Source organism: Salvelinus fontinalis, chromosome 1, assembly GCF_029448725.1.
Source record: "Salvelinus fontinalis isolate EN_2023a chromosome 1, ASM2944872v1, whole genome shotgun sequence".
Taxonomy (NCBI): domain Eukaryota; kingdom Metazoa; phylum Chordata; class Actinopteri; order Salmoniformes; family Salmonidae; genus Salvelinus; species Salvelinus fontinalis.
The window spans coordinates 49,488,600-49,509,917 of NC_074665.1; the positions used below are offsets into that span (position 1 = coordinate 49,488,600).

At 44.7% G+C, this 21,318-nt stretch overlaps 1 protein-coding gene across 3 annotated transcripts in view; it reads left to right on the plus strand.

Moving 5' to 3' along the window:
- The window catches only part of LOC129856999 (uncharacterized), a 76,859-nt gene that overhangs the window by 27,235 nt on the left and 28,306 nt on the right, over nucleotides 1-21,318 (plus strand). For all 3 annotated transcript variants that reach the window (XM_055924862.1, XM_055924854.1, XM_055924845.1), the window contains exon 11: nucleotides 16,043-16,086. In XM_055924862.1, coding sequence (XP_055780837.1) covers nucleotides 16,043-16,086 — 44 coding nt within the window. The remainder of the gene's footprint in view (nucleotides 1-16,042; nucleotides 16,087-21,318) is intronic.

A 21,318-nucleotide genomic window follows, 5' to 3' on the forward strand; every position in this document is an offset into this window, starting at 1 on the left:
ACAACGTGGTCGTCGCAGGAGAGGCAGACCAAGCGGCCTACTGGTCAGACTTAGAAGGTGAGCACACCATCCAACGCTTCTGAGCATATTACTCGCCAATGTCCAATCTCTAGACAACAAGGTGGACGAAGTTAGGGCACGAGTTGCCTTCCAGAGAGACATTGTAATATTCTCTGTTTCACGGAAACATGGCTCACTTGGGATACGTTATCAGAGTCGGTACAGCCACCCGGTTTCTTCATGCATCGCACCTACAGAAACAAACAACTCTCTGCTAAGAAGAAGGGCAGGGGTGTATGCCTTATGATTAACGATTCATGGTGTGATCAAAACAACATACAGGAACTCAAGTCCTTTTGTTCACCTGACCTAGAATTCCTTACAATCAAATGCCGACCGCATTATCTACCAAGAGAATTCACTTTGATTATACTCACAGCCGTGTATATTCCCCCCCCAAGCAAATACCTCGACGGCCCTGAAATAACTTAATTGAACTCTATGTAAACTGTAAACTGTATTGTAACAAAGCTAATCTGAGAACAAGGCTTCCTAAATTCTATCAGCATATCAAATGCGCGACACGGGCTGTTAGCATTCTGGACCATTGCTACTCTAACTTCCGCGATGCATGCAAAGCCCTCCCACGCCCTCTCTTCGGTAAATCTGAACATGACTCCATTTTGTAGCTCCCAGCCCGTGCTCAGGTCTATCCAACACTGGTCTGACCAATCGGATCCCACGCTTCAAGATTGCTTCGATCACGTGGACTGGGATATGTTCCGGGTAGCCTCAGACAATAACATTGACGTATACGCTGACTCTGTGAGTGAGTTTATTAGCAAGTGCATCAGTGATGTTGTACCCACTGTGACTATTAAAACCTTCCCTAACCAGAAACAGTGGATTGATGGCAGCATTCGTGCAAAACTGAAAGCACGAACCACTGCTTTTAATCATGGCAAGGCGACTGGAAACATGACCGAATACAAACAGTGTAGCTATTCCCTCCACAAGGCAATTAAACAAGCAAAGCGGCAGTATAGAGACAAAGTAGAGTCACAATTCAACGGCTCAAACATGAGACGTATGGGTCTACAGTCAATCCCGGATTACAAAAAGAAAACCAGCCCCGTCGCTGACATTGACGTCTTGCTCCCAGACAAATTAAACAACTTCTTTGATCGCTTTGAGGACAATACGGTGCCACTGACACGGCCTGCTACCAAAGCCTGTGGGCTCTCCTTCACCGTGGCCAACGTGAGTAAAACATTTAAATGTGTTAACCCTCGCAAGGCTGCCGGCCCAGACAGCATCCTTAGCCGCGTCCTCAGAGCATGCGCAGACCCGCTAACTGGTGTGTTTACGGACATATTCGCCCGTAGCACTCACTTCTGTCATCATGAAGTGCTTTGAGAGACTAGTCAAGGATCATATCACCTCCACCCTACCTGTTACCCTAAACCCACTCCAATTTGCATACCGCCCCAATAGGTCCACAGACCACGCAATCGCCATCACACTGCACCTGCCCTATCCCATCTGGACAAGAGGAACACCTATGTAAGAATGCTGTTCATTGACTACAACTCAGCATTTAACACCATAGTACCCTCCAAACTCGTCATTAAGCTTGAGACCCTGGGTCTTGACCCTGCCCTGTGCAACTGGGTCCTGAAATTTCTACAGGGAGGAGGTGAGGGCCCTCAGAGTGTGGTGTCAGGAAAATAACCTCTCACTCAACATCAACAAAACACAGGAGATGATCATGGACTTCAGGAAACAGCAGAGGGAGCACCCCCCATCCACATTGACAGGACAGTAGTGGAGAAGTTCCTCGGTGTACACGTCACGGACAAACGGAAATGGTCCACCCACACAGACAGCGTGGTGAAGAAGGCACAACAGCGCCTCTTCAACCCCAGGAGGCTGAAGAAATTTGGCGTGTCACCTAAAACACTCACAAACTTTTACAGATGCACAATTGAGAGCATCCTGTCGGGCTGTATCACCGCCTGGTACGGCAACTGATCCGCCCACAACCGTAAGGCTCTCCAGAGGGTAGTGAGGTCTGCACAATGCATCACCGGGGGCAAACTACCTGCCCTCCAGGACACCTACAGCACCCGATGTCACAGGAAGGCCACAAAGATCATCAAGGACATCAACCACCCGAGCCACTGCCTGTTCACCTCTCTATCATCCAGAAGGCGAGGTCAGTACAGGTGCATCAAAGCTGGGACCGAGAGACTGAAAAACAGCTTCTGTCTCAAGACCATCAGACTGTTAAACAGCCATCACTAACATTGAGTGGCTGCTGCCAACATACAGACTCAAATCTCTTGCCAATTTAATAAATGTAATAAATTGATTTTATAAAGGTATCACTAGTCACTTTAAATAACGCCACTTTAATAATATCTACATATCCTACATTACTCATCTCATATGTATATACTGTATTATATATCAACTGCTGCATCTTGCCTATGCCGCACGGCCATCACTCATCCATATATTTATATGTACATATTCTTATTCATCCCTTTACATTTGTGCGTATAAGGTAGTCGTTGTGAATTTGTTAGATTACTTGTTAGATATTACTGCACTGTCGGAACTAGAAGCACAAGCATTCTGCTACGCTCGCATTAACATCTGGTAACCATGTGTATGTGACCAATACAATTTGATTTGATACATGTTTAAACTTTCGGTCGGGTAGAAGATTTGTTCAGTGCCATTAGTGATGATGGGCTGGCTCCTGTTGGTCAGGGAGGAGTGTTGTGTGAGTGGCAATGCACTGCCGTTTGGTGTGCAGCACGCTCTTCTTCGATGGGGTTTAATGGCGGTTGGCATCCAATGTTAATGGTGCATTACCGCCCCCAGCTGGATAAAACAAAAACAACATTGCGAGAAAGGGGGAAAACGACATCATACAAAATAAAACACGTCAACTAAGAAAGCCCATCCCACTTCTTAAATCCCAGTCCACTCCAAAATACATCCCTACACACGCTCAGGGGCCTGTGATGGCGGTACCCCTTACAAAATATAATCTACCATCTTGTTTGTATTTATTTTCTTTGTCAAATGGTTCCATTCTGTCCGTAAGCGTTAAAACTAAAGACTTAAGTTATGTATATGTAAATAATGTATAGGCTCGACTATGAAATCACAAAGACCCCAAAAAACGTTCAGCGGCATTCACAATGATTCCAATTTTCTTAGACTTCTTCTCCGCTTGTAGTTTATGACCATTTCAATAAATAATACAAAGTCCACCTTTTCAAGAGGTAGCATTTCATTATCCCTCGATTGATGAGAACAGTTCACTGGTGGCTCTACTACCATTGTTTCTGCCCTGCCACTCGTTCCTTCCAATCTTCTCACCACCTCCAGATAGGAGACATGCTGGACACTCCTTCCCCTTGCCACCTCATTCTCCTTCACTCTACCAGGGCACTCCAGGAATTCAGGCGCATTTTCACCTCCACAGTTGCAGCATTTCACTTCATCTGGCGTACGATGCTCTTCCCTCCTGCACACACTTGACACATTACCAACTATTTTACATTAATGACACTGAAGGGGCTCGTGCACAAAAGCTCTTACAGGGTATCTCATGAATCCTAACTTTATTTGAGAAGGGAGAGACTCTTCATCAAAGAACAGTAGCATGGATGAAGTCATTTATTTTCTCCGTCCACCATACAGGTCAGTCGACGTGCAGCCAAACCACTCCATCGATGTTTTCAGTAATATCCTCTGCCTTTATTTCTTGCGCCTCCCCAGAAATAACCCCCTTGATAGGCGACCTGCTGCGAAAATCCATACAGGAAACATTCCACTCCGATATCTTTTTGAGTCTTAAAACACACTTCTTCTGCTCTGCAGACATGCCAAAAAATCGAAATAAGACCACTATTTGTGACTCTCACCAACTCCACACTTTGATCAAAAAACCCTCACTCCGACTACAAACGAGTCCAGTGGTTTCCTCCACCACAGCGTTACTTCTCCTGTTTCCCTCTTTCTTCACCACTGTAACCCACTCATTCTCACTGTCTGTGCTATTAGCTTCACTCGACTCACTAAAACAAGACCTCAGTTTCTGCCATTTTCTCCACGATCAACATCACCCAAATCGCGCCTTTCCTAGTCGTGCAGCACGTTGGCAGCGCAACGCGGCCGGTATGGATTGACAACCCAAATCATTGCGTGGCCGGATAGAAATGTGTAACGCCTCGTGTTTGACATGTGACACGTGCACTAGTCTATTACTCACGTTATGACTGGCTTGTGATCATTGCCCTTGCTAGTTTGATTGTATTGACATTCCCAGCCTTAATTAGTCGTTTTTGTTCAAAATATTGAGTCATCGAAGCTGAAACAGTGCACCCCGAATGGATGGAGGAAGCAAACAATGTATCAGGACAGCTTTTATTTACAACCTGACAGCAATATGTTTTGGACTACCAAGAAATGTATCGGTGAATTATATTAATCATGCATTGAACTGTATCCATCTATTTTGCCAGCAATGCCAGCAAACGTCATGGGATTTTGAGTCAAATATAACCTATTTTTAAAAGCTATTATAAAGTTGGTTTTGTAGCATAAACTGGGAGTTTGATATTTTTGACTGATCCTATGATTGTTTGTTTCATATCTGCAAAGTAGGTAAAACACTGTCAGTTCCACTTTAAGCCTGAAATAGCATTTTAACAAATTCAGGACATGGAAAAAAGTCCTTATTTCTTGTTTTCCTACCGTGTCAGGACATTGTGGTGACTTGTCAGGACATTGTGGTGACTTGTCAGGACATTCTAGTGACTTGTCAGGACATTGTGGTCTTGATAAGGTAGGAAAACATGTCCACAGACAGACAGACAGACAGACAGACAGACAGACAGACAGACAGACAGACAGACAGACTCCATTCCTCCTAATTTCTCTATTATGGTCTCTCAGTCTAAATCTCTCGGTCTCTCTCTCTCGGTCGCTCTCTCTCGGGCTCTCTCTCTCGGGCTCTCTCGGCCTCTCTCTCTCTCTTGATCTCTCTCTCTCTGTTGATTCTGTTTTCAGTGTAGCACCACAGCACCCCCACCATGCCACCCTCTCACTCTTTGCCTGCTCTCATTCACCTCCTCCCTCTCCTCTCCTCCCTCCCTCCCTTTTTCTTGAGGTTCAAAGTGTTTTATTTTCAGCGGTATGAAATAGCAGTGCCCCCGGAGGAGGCAAACCTGTGTGCTGCTCTTCTCTTCAATCTCTACCTCTAACATCACACTATCTCTCTCTTTCTCACACTCTCTCTCTCTTTCTCACACTCTCTCTCTCTTTCTCCCACTCTCTCTCTCTTTCTCACACTCTCTCTCTCTTTCTCACACTCTCTCTCTCTTTCTCACACTATATCTCTCTTTCTCACACTCTCTCTCTCTTTCTCACAGTATCTCTCTCTTTCTCACACTACCTCTCTCTCACAGTATCTCTCTCTTTCTCACACTCTCTCTCTCTTTCTCACATTATCTCTCTCTTTCTCACACAACCTCTCTCACAGTATCTCTCTCTTTCTCACACTCTCTCTCTTTCTCACATTATCTCTCTCTTTCTCACACTACCTCTCTCTCACAGTATCTCTCTCTTTCTCACAGTATCTCTCTCTTTCTCACACTACCTCTCTCTCACAGTATCTCTCTCTTTCTCACAGTATCTCTCTCTTTCTCACACTACCTCTCTCACAGTATCTCTCTCTTTCTCACAGTACCTCTCTCTTTCTCACTCTCTCTCGCTACAACACTTCCACTCCTTTGTTTTTTTACTTTCCCACCTTTCCTTATTATTTTTGTGCACACCCCCGTCTTTTATGCATATTTTATTTACCATGAAGTTACAAGGCATGTTGTACAGTTGTTTGTTTGTTTATGTACATGTTTATATATTCATGTTCAAATACATCATAGAGACGTTGTTTAGTATGTAGAATATTGTAGAAAAACACAATGGGAGCATTTTCAGTTATACAGATTATAGACATGTCTGAGGTGATATTATGGGGGATTTCAACCTGTGCCATATGTTGAGGGATGGCTGGGAGGGACAGGCTACACAGAGGGGTACTAAACTGAACCCTCCAGCTACAGCTGAAATCAGGAACCAGGCGGTGTGTAAAATAATGAGTAGGCTAAGCACCCCCACGGTACCCGTTTCACCGTCTCTCATTCTCCCCCTCTGTACTTCTTGCTCTCGCTAACTCTCTTTCTCACTAACTTTCCCTCTCCTCTCTTCCTCTCTCCATCCCTCCCCCCCTCTCTCTCTCTCTCTCTCTCTCTCTCTCGCCTCTGCAGCTTTTTCAGATTAAACCCAGTGATATGTTTCCCATTAACACTACAATAGAGAGACAGAATGGAGCAATCTCCTGTACTGTGCAGATAGCTGGCTATGGCGTCACACTTATCTCTCAGCCTTCTCAACACAATATTAGGCCTACATAGCAGGAGTTTAGCATATTTTCTTGGTTCCAGGCTATTCCTTCTTAATAATATAATAATTATTCAACTAATTATGATAGAGGGTTAGAGGGCATTCATTTTCAATTACTTTGTTCAACAATACTGTTGTAGGTTTTGGAGGGATATTTTTGTTTAGGTTTCATAAGTGGATGAATGCATTGGAAGAATGATGTGATGATAATGACTGTAATAAGTACAGGTCCACCGTCAAAATTCCACAGAGGTGAAAATATGGTCAAGTCTGCTAGTAGATAACCAATGGTATAAATGATTACTGCTTTAAGAGTTCCTTAACATATGTAGCCCACGTGTTTCATGTCCCCTTTTCTGCATTGCCTCTCTAAGTCTAACCTCGTTCAGTGCATCATTAGCTGGTTCTAGTAGATCACATTACTGTAACATGTGTACGTGTGCTTTCCGGTAGCACGCACACTCTATCAAGCTATTTATACATCTATTAGTCTGTGCCTGTGTGTACCCAATTGATACCAAGGACACTATAAACTATCCAGATGTGCACTAGGGGCCACTGTCCTGTCCCCTAGTCCCACATGCTATCGCTCAGCAGAAATACACTACACTATACACTGGTCAAAAGGTTTAGAACACCTACTCATTCAAGGGCTTTTCTTTATTTTTACTATTTTCTACATTGTAGAATACAAGTGAAGACCTCAAAACTATGAAATAACACATATGGAATCATGTAGTAACCAAAAAAAGGGTTAAATAAATCTTCAAATAGCCACCTTGATGGCAGCTTTGCACACTCTTTGCATTCTCTCACCCAGCTTCATGTGGTAGTCACCTGGAATGCATTTAAATTAACAGGTGTGTGCCTTATTAAAAGTTCATTTATGGAATTTATTTCCTTCTTGATGCGTTTGAGCCAATCAGTTGTGTTGTGACAAGGTAGGGGGGGGTATACAGAAGATAGCCCTAGTTGGTAAAATACCAAGTCCATATTATGGCAAGAACAGCTCAAATATGCAAAGAGAAACAAGAGTCCATCTTTACTTTAAGATATGAAGGTCAGTCAATACGGAACATTTCAAGAACTTTGAACGTTTCTTCAAGTGCAGTCGCAAAAACCATCAAGCTCTATGATGAAACTGGCTCTCATGAGAACCGCCACAGGAATGGAAGACCCAGAGTTACCTCTGCTGCAGAGGATAAGTTCATTAGAGTTACCAGCCTCAGAAATTGCAGCACAAAAAAATGCTTTACAGAGTTCAAGTACCAGACACATCTCAACATCAACTGATCAGAGGAGACTGTGTGAATCAGGCCTTCATGGTCGAATTGCTGCAAAGAAACCACTACTAAAGGACAACAATAAGCAGATGAGACTTGCTCAGGTCAAGAAACACGAGCAATGGACATTAGACCGGTGGAAATGTGTATTTTGGTCTGGAGTCCAAATTGGAGATTTCTGGTTCCAACCACCGTTTCTTTGTGAGATGCGGTGTGGGTGAACGGATGATCTCTGCATGTGTATTTCCCACCATAAAGCATGGAGGAGGTGTTATGGTGTGGGGGTGCTTTGCTGGTGACACTGTCTGTGATTTATTTTGAATTCAAGGCACACTTAACCAGCCTGGCTACCAGGGCATTCTGATACGCAATCCCATCTGGTTTGGTCTTAGTGGGACTATGATTTGTTTTTCATCAGGACAATGACCCAACACACCTCCAGGCTGTGTAAGGGCTATTTTACCAAGAAGGAGAGTGATGGAGTGTTGCATCGGATGACCTGGCCTCCAAGGTCCCCTGACCTCAACCAAATTGAAATGGTTTGGGATGAGTTGGACCGCAGAGTGAAGGAAAAGCAGCCAACAAGTGCTCAGCATATGTGGGAACTCCCTCAAGACTGTTGGGAAAGCATTCCAGGTGAAGCTGGTTGAGAGAATGCCAAGAGGTGGCAAATCTGTCATCAAGGCAAAGGGTGGCTACTTTGAAGAATCTCAAATATAAAATAGATTTTGATTTGTTTAACACTTTTCTGGTTACTACATGAGTCCATATGTGTTATTTCATAGTTTTGATGTCTTCACTATTATTCTACAATGTAGAAAATAGTAAAAATAAAGAAAAACCCTTGAATGAGTCGGGGTTCTAAAACTTTTGACCGGTAGTGTATGTCACACAGAGATATGTTTGTACACTAGTCATAGTCAACCACCCAAAGGCTTCAGTGTTCAATTACGTAACTAGACAGCCAGAACTTTCCCATCACCAATTATTGGAAAGAATTAGGATTTGGGGCCCTTGTATATAGTTGAGATTTTCACCTTGAGCCCAAACCCCTTAAAACCCCTCTTTTTAATTTGTTGGCTGTTAGCCCAAGCCAGTGTGTCACTGTGCAGAGGTCAAAGGCCAGCAGGGCCAGGTATCTACTGTAAGCTTGCCCTCTTGGGGACCTTCAATGCTGCAGAAATGTTTTGGTACCCTTCCCTACGGTGAACCATGGTGGTGGCAGCATCATGCTGTGGGTGGTGGCAACATCGTGTTGTGGAATGTTTTTCAGTGGCATGGACTGGGAGACTAGTCAGGATCGAGGCAAAGATGAACAGAGTAAAGTACAGAGAGATCCTAGATGAAAACCTGCTCCAGAGTGCTCAGGACCTCAGACTGGGGCGAAGGTTCACCTTCCAACAGGACAATGACACAGCTAAGCACACAGACAAGTCTCTTAATGTCCTTGAGTGGCCCAGCCAGAGTCCGGATTTGAACCTGATTGAACATCTCTGGAGAGACCTGAAAATAGCTGTGCAGCGACGCTCCCCATCCAACCTGACCGAGCTTGAGAGGATCTGCAGAGAGGAATGGAAAAAACTCTGCAAATACAGGTGTGCCAAGCTTGTAGCGTCATACCCAAGAAGACTCAAGGTTGTAAACGCTGCCAAAGGTGCTTCAACAGAGTTAAGGGGCTGAGTACTTATGTAAATGTGATATTTTGGTTTTAAATGTTTAATACATTTGCAAAAATGTATAAAAACATGTTTTTGCTTTGTCATTATGGGGTATTTTGTGTAGATTGATGAGGGGGGGAAAGGATTTAATCAATTTTAGAACAAGGCTGTAACCTAACAAAATTAGAAAAAAGTCAAGGGGTCTGAATACTTTACTGTCTTTTCACCTCTGTGGAATTTTTAGGGTGGGCTGTGCTTTTGCGTCTACATTTGGCTGTGTGTGTGTACCCAAAAGCTCTGGGAGCCATTCACACAGGCCAGCATATCGTATGCCATGCTGCTGGGTGCCAGCCTTCCAGTCTGGGCTGAGGGAAAGAGGTCATGTCTGGTGCTAGCTGGCTGCTTAAATTAGCAGAGACGTGGGGTGTAGAGTGCACCCCACCCGCTCCCCAAGCTGTCTCACAAGTGAATATATGAGAGAGAGGGAGAGAGTGGGAGAGAGAGTGGGAGAGAGAGTGGGAGAGAGAGTGGGAGAGAGAGTGGGAGAGAGAGAGGGAGAGAGAGAGGGAGAGAGAGAGAGAGAGGGGGAGAGAGTGTACATGTGGCAGGTTAGCGTTTTTCGTCATGAATCTTGTTCTGGAGGCAGCTCTGCAGTGTGGTCATTAGCTGGCACAGCCACAACGTCATAACATCTGATAACCTTAAACCTAACCTTAACCCCACTGTTAACCCGAATGCCTAACCCTAACCTTACATGTTCATGAATTGTTACATTTTAGCCAATTTTGACTTTACAGTTGGCCTGTCTAGCGGAAATCGCTCAGTTCAGCCTCAAGGACAAGACTCATGACAATAAACGTCAACCTGCATTTGAACTGGACCTCGCAGCTCCGACCGCAGACTTTGATAAGGTCACACAAGGCACTGGCAGGTGTAATGCATATATGTTGGACAAAGCATTATCTCATTGGATCTAAGTTGTTGCCCTGTTCTCTCTGTCCATTCTGCCCCTCCGACTTCCCTGTAGTCTATCTTGTCGGTGGTGGTTTTTTGGACTGCTGCTCATTCGCATACGGAGAATAGATCTAGCTCCATTGTCTAGCCTCTCGACGTGGAAACCTGAGTGGTTTCAGTCTTGCGGTCATATCGATGAATCACGAGCTGCGTGAGTGACACCCTCATTATATCTCTTGTCAGCCCGATGGCTGTAGATTGTGTGATTAATCCTGTTCTCTCGTCCCTCTTATTGATTCGTAACGTGGCAATCAGCAGTTGAAACAATAACAAATCCGCCCCCTGTTTCGGGTAAAAAGGGATGGCGCTTGAGAACTGTAACCACACTCAAATTGATAGACACAGCTATGGATACAAGGGCTGACCATCCCATGATATCAAAATGATAGTTTTAACCGTGTTTTGAGGCTACATAGTGTTTGTTTACGTTTACTGTGTTTACAAGCCGCGCTTATATTTGGGCTTCTGATGGGGTACGACAGTTGAACTAAGCTCATGAGGTATTTCTAAGTTATATTCTACACAAATCAATGGGTATATATCATTCATTTCTAAGTCCAAAAATGTATGTAGCAGATTGCCCCTTTAAGTCAACGATTCTATCTAACAAGTTTTTCCGGAGGCTAGTCCTCTTCCTTCATGGCTCTTCTCATCCCAGGTTGCTGACCAGGGCAAATTTTTCTCCTCTATCTCCTCTATCATGTTTCTTCCCTGACCATGGCTTACATGAAAATCCTGTTTTCTAGCATTGGTGATAGGGTTTCAGGTGTGCGATTGTAGCTGAGTTGCACTTGGGGAAGGGTTCGAACTCCAACCTAATCATTCATGCAGGCGAAGGCCTTGACTGAAAGAACAGGAGCACAGCAAATATGCTTTTAGAAATGGTGCTACTGCATTTTGTTTTGGGATGTTTTGTCCGTCGTTCAATAGCGGTTGTCTCAAATGTTAAACGCGCTTGTTGCTCACGTGTGGGCTGGTTTGAGCTTGTTCAGTACGGGTTGAAGTTCTGGATTTTTGTTTAGTTGTTGCTCTCTGCATTGTTGGTAAGGGCCCGTAGGTAAGCATTTCACTGTTAGTCCCCACCTGTTGTTTACGAAGCATGTGACGAATAAAATTTGATTTGAGAGAAGAAAAAAAAGCACACACAAGATATCACACACACACACACAAAATAACACACACACACGTGCATAAACACTTGTTCCTGCTGATTCCCACCGCTCTCTCCACCACCTCACTGAGGAGACAAGCACCGAATGCTAATCACCATTCAAAGAATATTGAGGAGTGCGTGTGTGCTGCGCGCGTGAGTGTGTGTGTGTGCTGCGCGCGTGAGTATGTGTGTGTGACTGGAGGAGGGAGTTGGAAGTCTGTGATTCGCTGCCGACAGACAGAGAGAGCGAGCGAGAGAGAGGGAGGGGATGGATAGAGGGAGGGGCTCATATAGAGAAGAGAGCACATACACAGTTGCCGTCAGGTCTCTCTCCTCAGTACGATTCCGGCAGCTCTCCGACACAGAACCAAAAAGATAGACGACTGAAAGACAGAGAGAAACAAGGAGGGAAAGACAACAGCAGGAGGACAAGCTTTTCTCTAACCCCCCACCCCACCCCTCCAGAGGGCACAATGGGAAGAGATTTGGAACCTTGAAAAGAAGCATTGAGAGATGGCACGTTGAAGAACAAGGAGAAGGTGATAAAAGAATTGAGGGATGAAAGAAGTGAGGGATCAAAGAAGTGAGGGATCAAAGAAGTGAGGGATCAAAGAAGGAGTAGATGCCGACAAGGGACCCGGACAGATGGACAGACGCTGATCTCCTAAAATAGAGGGGTAGCCATCCCTCCATCATTCTGGGTGACGGACAAAAGGGTGTTCATCTTCCATCTTACACTGGGAGCAACAGGATATAACATAGCCCCCTTTAACTCTACTGGGTACACTGTACCAGGCAGTCCTACGGTATCTTGTTCCTCTCTTCTCTTTTTAACTGGACGTTGGTCTAGTTAGACAGTTCCTTCAATTCGTCTCCTGTTTCTTCATTACTTTTTGTTTGTGTTTTGGGGGCAAGTGACGCAATCGAGAGTGCTATTTGGGATCCCTGCTCGAGAAGTGGGAGGAGTCCTATGTGGACTCTTTACGTTGTGTGTGTGTGTGTGTGCGTTTCTATGTGTGTGTTTGTGTTTCTATGTATGCGAGCCTCTGTGCTTTTTACCTCCTTATTTCTGCCCTTGGCACCCATCTGTTTCATGCTGGCTGTCCTTTCACACCTCTGCAAGTGTTGCGCACCATCTGTGTGTGTGTCATCGTGAGTGAGTGAGTCTGTCAACGTGAGGGTGTGTCATTGGGAGTGAATGTAAGTATCTGTCACCCACAGTTACGCCACTGGTCAAAAGTTGGCCAATTACCATTTTTGGAGGCACAGCCCGGCATACTGTTTAAGCTGGGCAGAAGGGGGACAGAGGGCCTGCATAGCCAACAGCTGTCAAGGGAACAGTTTGAGAGATTCTACTGTCTTTTCCCAATAGGACCGGTAGGACTATTATTAAACCTCCTGGAGGATCAATTCAATGAGGATCTGATCCAAGAACAGTGTTAACTGATCACCTGATACGCCCACCTGTGGACGGTGTCGCTTGGGAATACATTCAATCCAAAATGTCAGTGTGACATTGAGTGGCAATGAAGGAATTGCCATACTATGTTTTATAGATGAACTGTCCGATCATCCATTATTTGATCAGATTCCAGATTACCTAATGAATGAGTGTGTGTGTGTGAGAGAGAGTGTGTACCACAGTTTGATGCTCTCGGGGACGCCGTGAGAGTGACAGCAGCAACCCGCTGTTTCCTGCGACAGACGGCCCTCTATGAACTGTCACTCAACTGCTTGGCCCTCAGTCTCGTCACTGTACTTAAGAGCTGCCAAGACAGACTGACAGACAGACAGACAGACAGACAGACACCTTTTCCCTCATGTTCTTGGCCATGCCCTACTGTACAGCTCTCTGAACAGAAAGACGAAATCTGGGTGTATCTGGAACCATCGCTTGGCTGTGTGCAGTGTGTACCTTTCTCTGATTAGCCTATCTAGTCCTGCTGTGTAACATTACCCTCAGGGGGGCCATGATCGGCGTGAACAGCTTGCACTCGGCGGGGCGCCTGCGCTCGCGCTCCCTATGCTCGGTCCGCTATGGCCGAGACTTCCGGATGATTGACCCTTTCCGCTACCCCCGTACGCCCCGCTCGCGCTCCCTCAAGCCCCTTATGTTCCCAGACCTGCTGGGCAAGGCCCAAGACGGACAGAACCACCCGCAGGCCCGCAAGAGGAAGAAGGTACAATGTGCCACCCGGGTAAGACACCGACTAACATAGCACGACCTGCTGCGTTTCACTGTTTGACACTTAATTCATTGCATGTGTTAAGGTGGGGTTGTGTTTCAAGCACTTTCTTATTTCTGATGACATTGTTTATCGCTGTCATGTCAACGCACTGTAAAATGCCATGCCTAGCACTGTCGATGTTTGTAATTTAGGGCCATTTTTGTCTGTCAACCAAAGACAATGCAACCATGTACATCCACAGATTCATACATTTATATATGACTTTTATAGGGTTGTGAATAATTTGTGAGTTGAGTAGATTGCAGATTGGGTGATTACCAGGCTGACAGGCCCTTCCGTAATCTAGGCTACCGCATGTTGTGTGTAGTAACCGGTGGTAACACCAGCCCTCAAGGCTGACTCTCATTCGCTGTCCGGGTGCTGTGGGACGCTGACGGAGCGCGTAGGTGAAGGTGACGAAGATTCATCCTGATCTGAATGAGGCCGACTGCTCCCAGTGACACTGATTACGCCTCTACACCCTGTCCTCCCCCTCTCTCTCCCCCTCTTATGGTTCTGACAGGGCCTCCCCATACATCTCACTTATTCCCACATGAACCCCCCCCCCTCACCCCCACACCTCCATTACTTTATACTCCCCTCCACCGACTCCTTGGCAGTCAGGACCAGTGTAATGTGCATATTAACATCTGTCTCTCTCAGCTTGATTTCTTTCCAATGTACTACTACTGTAATGCCAATAATTATGGACCCCCTATATGTCTCAGCTATACGACTTACTCTCATGTTTAATGTTGTGCTTTCGGGTCAGTTTGCCTGGTTTTCCAATCGGAGTCAAATATTAACAGGATTTGTAATTACATTTGAGCGTCTCTATGTAGAAACCAATAATTGACTCAAATCTGACCATGAATCTCAATTTAATGACATTTCTCAATGAGCCACTATGGCTATAATTGCTGTTGCTACTAGCAACAGTAGATCAATCCATCTGTTTTTCGGGTTCACAAATTCACCCCCGGATTTGATGCTGAAGACTTTTGTGCTACAAAAGAGAGTGCATCGAAATTAGACTTTGAAATGGGCCAACGCCGGCTTTCCACGAAGACGGCCCTTATCTGCGCTGAATATTCATATTCATGAAGCTTGTAACACAGTTTGAGTCTCGATTTTTATACAGCACGTCTCCATAGCAAGGGGACATTTGAGCCCAGAACCTAAAATCCAAAAAGGTCTGGCTGCTCATGAATATTCAGACGTATTTCAATTAGTGCCTGTTTAATAGGAAACGTAGGACATTAGTTTGAATGGATACACTGCATCAAACACATTGTTCATTTCAATGGGTTTGCCTGAGAAACCACAGCTCAATATTATGTCTAGAACAGTCAGTGAAACCCAACACTAACTTTTAATCAACTCGATCGAATTGAATATCATCAGAATCAGTTTCTTAAATCATACAAAATGTGAAAATAAATAACCTCAGACTGATTTCAATGGCAGATAAGACTTAACTACCTTGTACAGCCATTTGTCCCATCTCCTTATGAAAACAGCATTGTATATTTTCCCAGACTTCAGAGGATCTGGGAGGTACGTGGGGATGATGTACTTCCTGCTAGAGTCCTCTCCATCGCGTCAGCTGTCACAGTTGTCCGTCAGTCCCTTCTAGGCCTTGATCTGAATTCACCATCAGGGGCTGATAGCTCTTACTCCTCTTCCTCTAAACTCCTTTCACAGAACCTCAGTGCTAAACGGTAGATCATATTCCGCTAGCATATCCCATTGTCACTAACAGGGGCTGGATTGGAATAGGAATGTCTAAATGGCTTGGCTGTCACAGGAGATTAATAGGAAAGCGAAACGCGGGGACTCCAAAAGCCTGTTGTATTTATCAAAGAGGGTGCACACAGAAACTGCAGCCTTTTTCTTTCAATCCCATTTTGCCTGCTGTGTTATTCCATAGACTCCCCTTAAAGGGGCAATCAGCAGTTGCTACATACATTTTTGGACTTGTAAATTAATGATGTCTACCCATTGATTCTTGAAGAATATAACAGAAATAGTGCATGAGTTTAGGTCAACGGTCGTGTTTGCCCTAAAGAGGATTCTTGAAAGGAAGGAGGAGACAAGTGATTGATTGGTTAACTGGCTTTCTGACTGAGTAGTTTATTGATTGATGGATTCAACCATTTGTTTCTCCCGGGTGAATCTGTGTACTATTTCGTCATTATTATCTAATGGATTTTTCTTCCACAGGCCCTGTACAACTCAATCAAGAATGAGAAGCTTCAATGGACAATGTGAGTTCCACTTTAATGCCTTGTTATCAACAGTATATACAGTATTTGTGCATTTAAGTGTATGTTCTGACACACACACACACACACAGAGAGAGAGAAACACACAGAAACATACTTCACTCAGAGTCCACACACACACACAGTTCACCTAGAGTCCATACACACGCATAGTATTTGGATAGTGAAGAGTATTGGTTGATTCGATAGCATCCTTATTAATGACGTGCATGTTGTCAGGTTGTGATGGAAACATTTGTGTGTCAAGGGTTGCTATTCTGGATCTCAGCTCACTGTGCTTCAGAGATGCCAATTAAGTCTCTGGCTTTCCAAGCTTTGTTGCCATAGTTACAGCACCATGGCTACAGCTACATAGCGACCGTTCTGCTCTTGCCTCTGTGTTCCGGTGCAAGCACAATCACACACTTCTGACGACACACACACACACACACACACACACACACACACACACACACACACACACACACACACACACACACACACACACACACACACACACACATACACACACACACACACACACACACACACACACACACACCTATCATTCCAATAAAAGGGTCCTCATTGCATCCTGTACAAAGGTGTGACCACAGCCTCCCACTACCTTCACAAAAATAGCAGCACTCCCAGAGCAGCTGACTGAAAAGTGGTCAGAGGAACAGGTCTGGGAACAGATCCACAGAGAGAGAGGCAATCCAGTTCAAACATCTCCACAGAAACAGACACCCAATTAAAATACATGGCCATGATGCTGGGGACAAGAGGCTGAGGATAGACTAGTCATTTTTAGACACATCTATACAGATACGAGAGAGAGAGAGAGAGAGAGAGAGACCCAGACCCATCTGCTCTATTATTCCTTCTATTCTGCTAATCTTGCTCTCCTCCATTATTGGCTCTAATCATCATGTCTTCCATTGTTTCCTATCCTGCTAGCTTTTATCGCCCGTTAGAAAAAAGAGATAAGAAGAACCTATTTCACTGGCATTACAAAATAGACACCACCTCACACAACGTTATCATAATAATACCAATATACCAGTCCCGTTTCAATGATGTTTTTATTCATTTGTTTATAAGGGACCATGCAAATAGTACCTAAAGCTACACACCTCATTTGCATGATGATGATTTTCACAGATTTTGGTTACGATAAGGATTATTCGGATATCATGACTGAAATGCTTTCTATCTTCACGGTAATCTACGCCAGGCGTTGTGATTACTTCTGCTCTGCATCAGGTACCCTATTCATAGTACACATATTTCACATGACCACAACTGTATACAGTCAGTGACAGGTGTCATGTCTGTTCTAATGGGAAGTGTCACAGGTATGACAAGACTATTGTGTTACACTACATGACCAAAAGTATGTGGACACCTGCTTGTCGAACATCTCATTCCAAAATCATGCGTATTAATATGGAGTTGGTCCCCCTTTTGCTGCTATAACAGCCTCCATCTCTTCTGGGAAGGTTTTCCACTATATGTTGGAACATTACTGCGGGGACTTGCTTCTATTCAGCCACAAGAGCGTTAGTGAGGTCACGCACTGATGTTGGACGATTAGGCCTGGCTCGCAGTCGTTGTTCCAATTCATCCCAAAGGTGTTTGATGGGGTTCAGTTCAGGGCTCTGTGCAGGCCAGTCAAGTTCTTCCACACCGATCTCGACAAACAACTCGGTATGGACCTCGCTTTGTGCACGGGGGCATTGTCATGCTGAAACAGGAAAGGGCCTTCCCCAAACTGTTAGAAGCACAGAATCATCTAGAATGTAATTGTATGCTGTAGCGTTAAGATTCCCATTCACTGGAACTAAGGGGCCTAGCCCGAACCATGAAAAACAGCCCCAGACCATTATTACTCCTCCACCAAACTTTACAATTAGCACTATGCGTTGAAGCAGGTAGCATTCTCCTGGCATCCGTAATACCCATATTTGTCCGTCGGACTGCCAGATGGTGAAGCGTGATTCATCACTCCAGAGAATGCGTTTCCACTACTCCAGAGTCCATTGGTGATGAACTTTATACCACACCAGCCGACGCTTGGCATTTCACATGGTGATCTTAGGCTTGTGTGCGGCTGCTCGGCCATGAAAACCCATTTCCTGAAGCTCCCGACGAACAGTTCTTGTGCTGCATTTCTTCCAGAGGCAGTTTGGAACTCGGTAGTGAGTGTTGCAACCGAGGACAGACTCAGCGGTCCTGTTCGTTGTGTGGCAGCTGAGCCGTTGTTGCTCCTAGATATTTCCACTTAACATTAACAGCACTTACAGTTGACCGGGGAAACTCTGCCAGGGCAGACGTTTGATGAACTGACTTGTTGGAAAGGTGGGATCCTATGCGTTGAAAGTCACTGAGCTCTTCGGTATGGGCCATTCTACTGCAAATGTTTGTCTATGGAGATTGCATGGCTGTGTGCTCGATTTTATACACCCCCCAGCAACGGGTGTGGCTGAAATAGCCGAATCCACTCATTTGAAGGGGTGTCCACATACTTTTGTATAAAAAGTGTATGTTACCGTTAGCTTGCTGTGCAGCAATGTCCTCACACATTCCCAGCCTAAGACCTCAAGAGCTACCTGGATAACTGCAAGCAGATGGTGAGGTGGAGAACATACCATTCTAACTCACAGCCAGTCCCAGCTGGAGTTCCCCAGGGTGGTGTGCTCTCTCCCCTACTGTTTGTGCTATGCATGAACACCCTAGACTCCAGCCTTCCAATCAGCATCCATCCTGTCAAGTGTGCTGATGACCTCACACTCATAGAGTTGTTTCCTGGCAATCTACCTGGCATAACACAAGCAGCCGTCAATGCAGTGGCTGAGTGTGGAAAAACCAACTGCCTGTATGTGAACGAAAAGAAAACTACGGATATGCTCATCAGCTTCAGAAAGGCTGCTGGCTGACAAGGCTTTTCTACCTGTAAACTGCCTCCCAGTTGAGTGTTTGGAGTTTTTCCGACGGATAGGTGTGATGATGTCAGCTGACCTGTACTGGGACGAGCATGTCCGGTATATCCTAAAAAAGCTTCAACCAAGGATCTACTACCTAAGTGAAGCAAGACAAGCTGGCCTCCCAACTGAAGTCCTACTGCAGATATACTTGACCTTCATCCGTCCCAATCATGGAGTATGCCTCGCCAGTGTGGCCTGGCCTTCCAAAGTGCCTCTCTGAAGACTTAGAAGGCATTCAGAGACGAATCTGCTGCGTCATTGGCACTCCCTGCAACTCACTCCCATCTCTGGAGAGCAGGCATGATGAACCTACAGTCAAGACCTTCAAAGGGCTCCTGCATAGCCACACAAATCCTCTGCACTAGTTTCTACCCTACACAGAGACCGCATAATCTAAGGAGTTTAAGGCAATACTCTATCGTAGAGGTCCCCAATTACATTTCGTGGGACAATTTTCCCTTGGCGGACGGTCGGGGGGCCAGATATATATATATATATTTGGTACACTGCAAATTGACCGCAAGAATCCGAAACACAGTATAGTATTTGACAAAAACAGAATAATTTCAAACCTTGATTATATTGGGACATGATCACATATGCCTCTCTATCTATGCGTGGGAATACTTTCAGAAATTAAAATAACTTTGAGCTGATTTCCTGGTTATTTTACAGTCTTATGTCCAACAACATAAACAAATGTTTTTTTTATACGTTATTATAAATACTGTATACTGAACAAAAATATAAATGCAACATGCAACAATTTCAACAATTTTACTGAATTACAGTTCATATAAGAAGACAGTCAATTAATTAACTCATTAGCCCCTAATCTATGGACTGCACATGACTGGGCAGGGGCACAGCCCACCCACTGGGGAGCCAGGCCCAGCCAATCAGAATGATTTTCCCCCCCACAAAAGGCCTCTGTTACAAATAGAAAAACTCCTCAGTTTAATCAGCTGTCTGGGTGGCTGGTCTCAGACGATCCTGCAGGTAAAGCCGTCTGTAGAGGTCCTGGTCTGGCGTGGTTTTGAGACCGGTTGGACGTACTGACAACCTTTAACAGTTAATTATCTGGCAACAGCTCTGGTGGACATTCCTACAGTCAGCATACCAATTGCACGCTCCCTCAAAACTTGAGACATCTATGGCATTGTGTTGTGTGACAAAACTGCACATTTTATAGTGGCCTTTTATTGTCCCCAGCACAAGGTGCACCTATGTAATGATCGTGCTGTTTAATCAGCTTCTTGATATGCCACTTGATATGACATTATTCTAAAATGTATGAAATAAAATGTTTTCCTCACCAGTTTACATACAATACCCCATTATGACAAAGTAAAAACAGGTTTTTTGACATTTTTGCAAATGTATTACATATACAAAACAGAAATATATTTTTTACATAAGTATTCCAACCCTTTGCTATGAGACTCGAAATTGAGCTCATGTGCATCCTGTTTCCATTGATCATCCTTGATGTTTCTACAACTTGATTGGAGTCCACCTGTGGTAAACTCAATTGATTGGACGTGATTTGGAAAGGCAAACACCTGCCTATATAAGGTCCAACAGTTGACAGTGCATGTCATAGCAAAAACTAAAAAGTATTGATACCCCTTGACTTTTTCCACATTTTGTTAGTGTGAAGCAGGTTTTCATCAAGGATCTCTCTGTACTTTGCTCCGTTCATCTTTCCCTCTTTCCTGACTAGTCTCCCTGTCCCTGCCGCTGAAATACCTCCCTACAGCATGATGCTGCCACCACCATGCTTCACCGTAGGGATTGTGCCAGGTTTTTTGCAGACGTGACACTTGGTATTCAGGCCGAACAGTTCAATCTTGGTTTCATCAGATCAGAGAATCTTGTTTCTCATGGTCTGAGTTCTTCAGGTTCCTTTTGGAAAAATCCAAATGGGCTGTCATGTGCCCTTTACTGAGGAGTGTCTTCCGTCTGGCCATTCCACCATAAAGGCCTGATTGGTGGAGTGCTGCAGAGATGGTTGTCCTTCTGGAAGGTTCTCCCATCTCCATAGAGGAACTCTGGAGCTCTGTCAGAGTGATCATCCGGTTCTTGGTCACTTCCCTGATCAAGGCCCTTCTCCCTCGATTGCTCAATTTGGCCAGGTGACCAGCTCTAGGAAGAGTCTTGGTGGTTCCAAACTTCTTCCATTGAAGAAGCATGGCCACTGTATTCTTTGGGAACTTGTGTTTTATGTTATGACATCATATTTAATGTA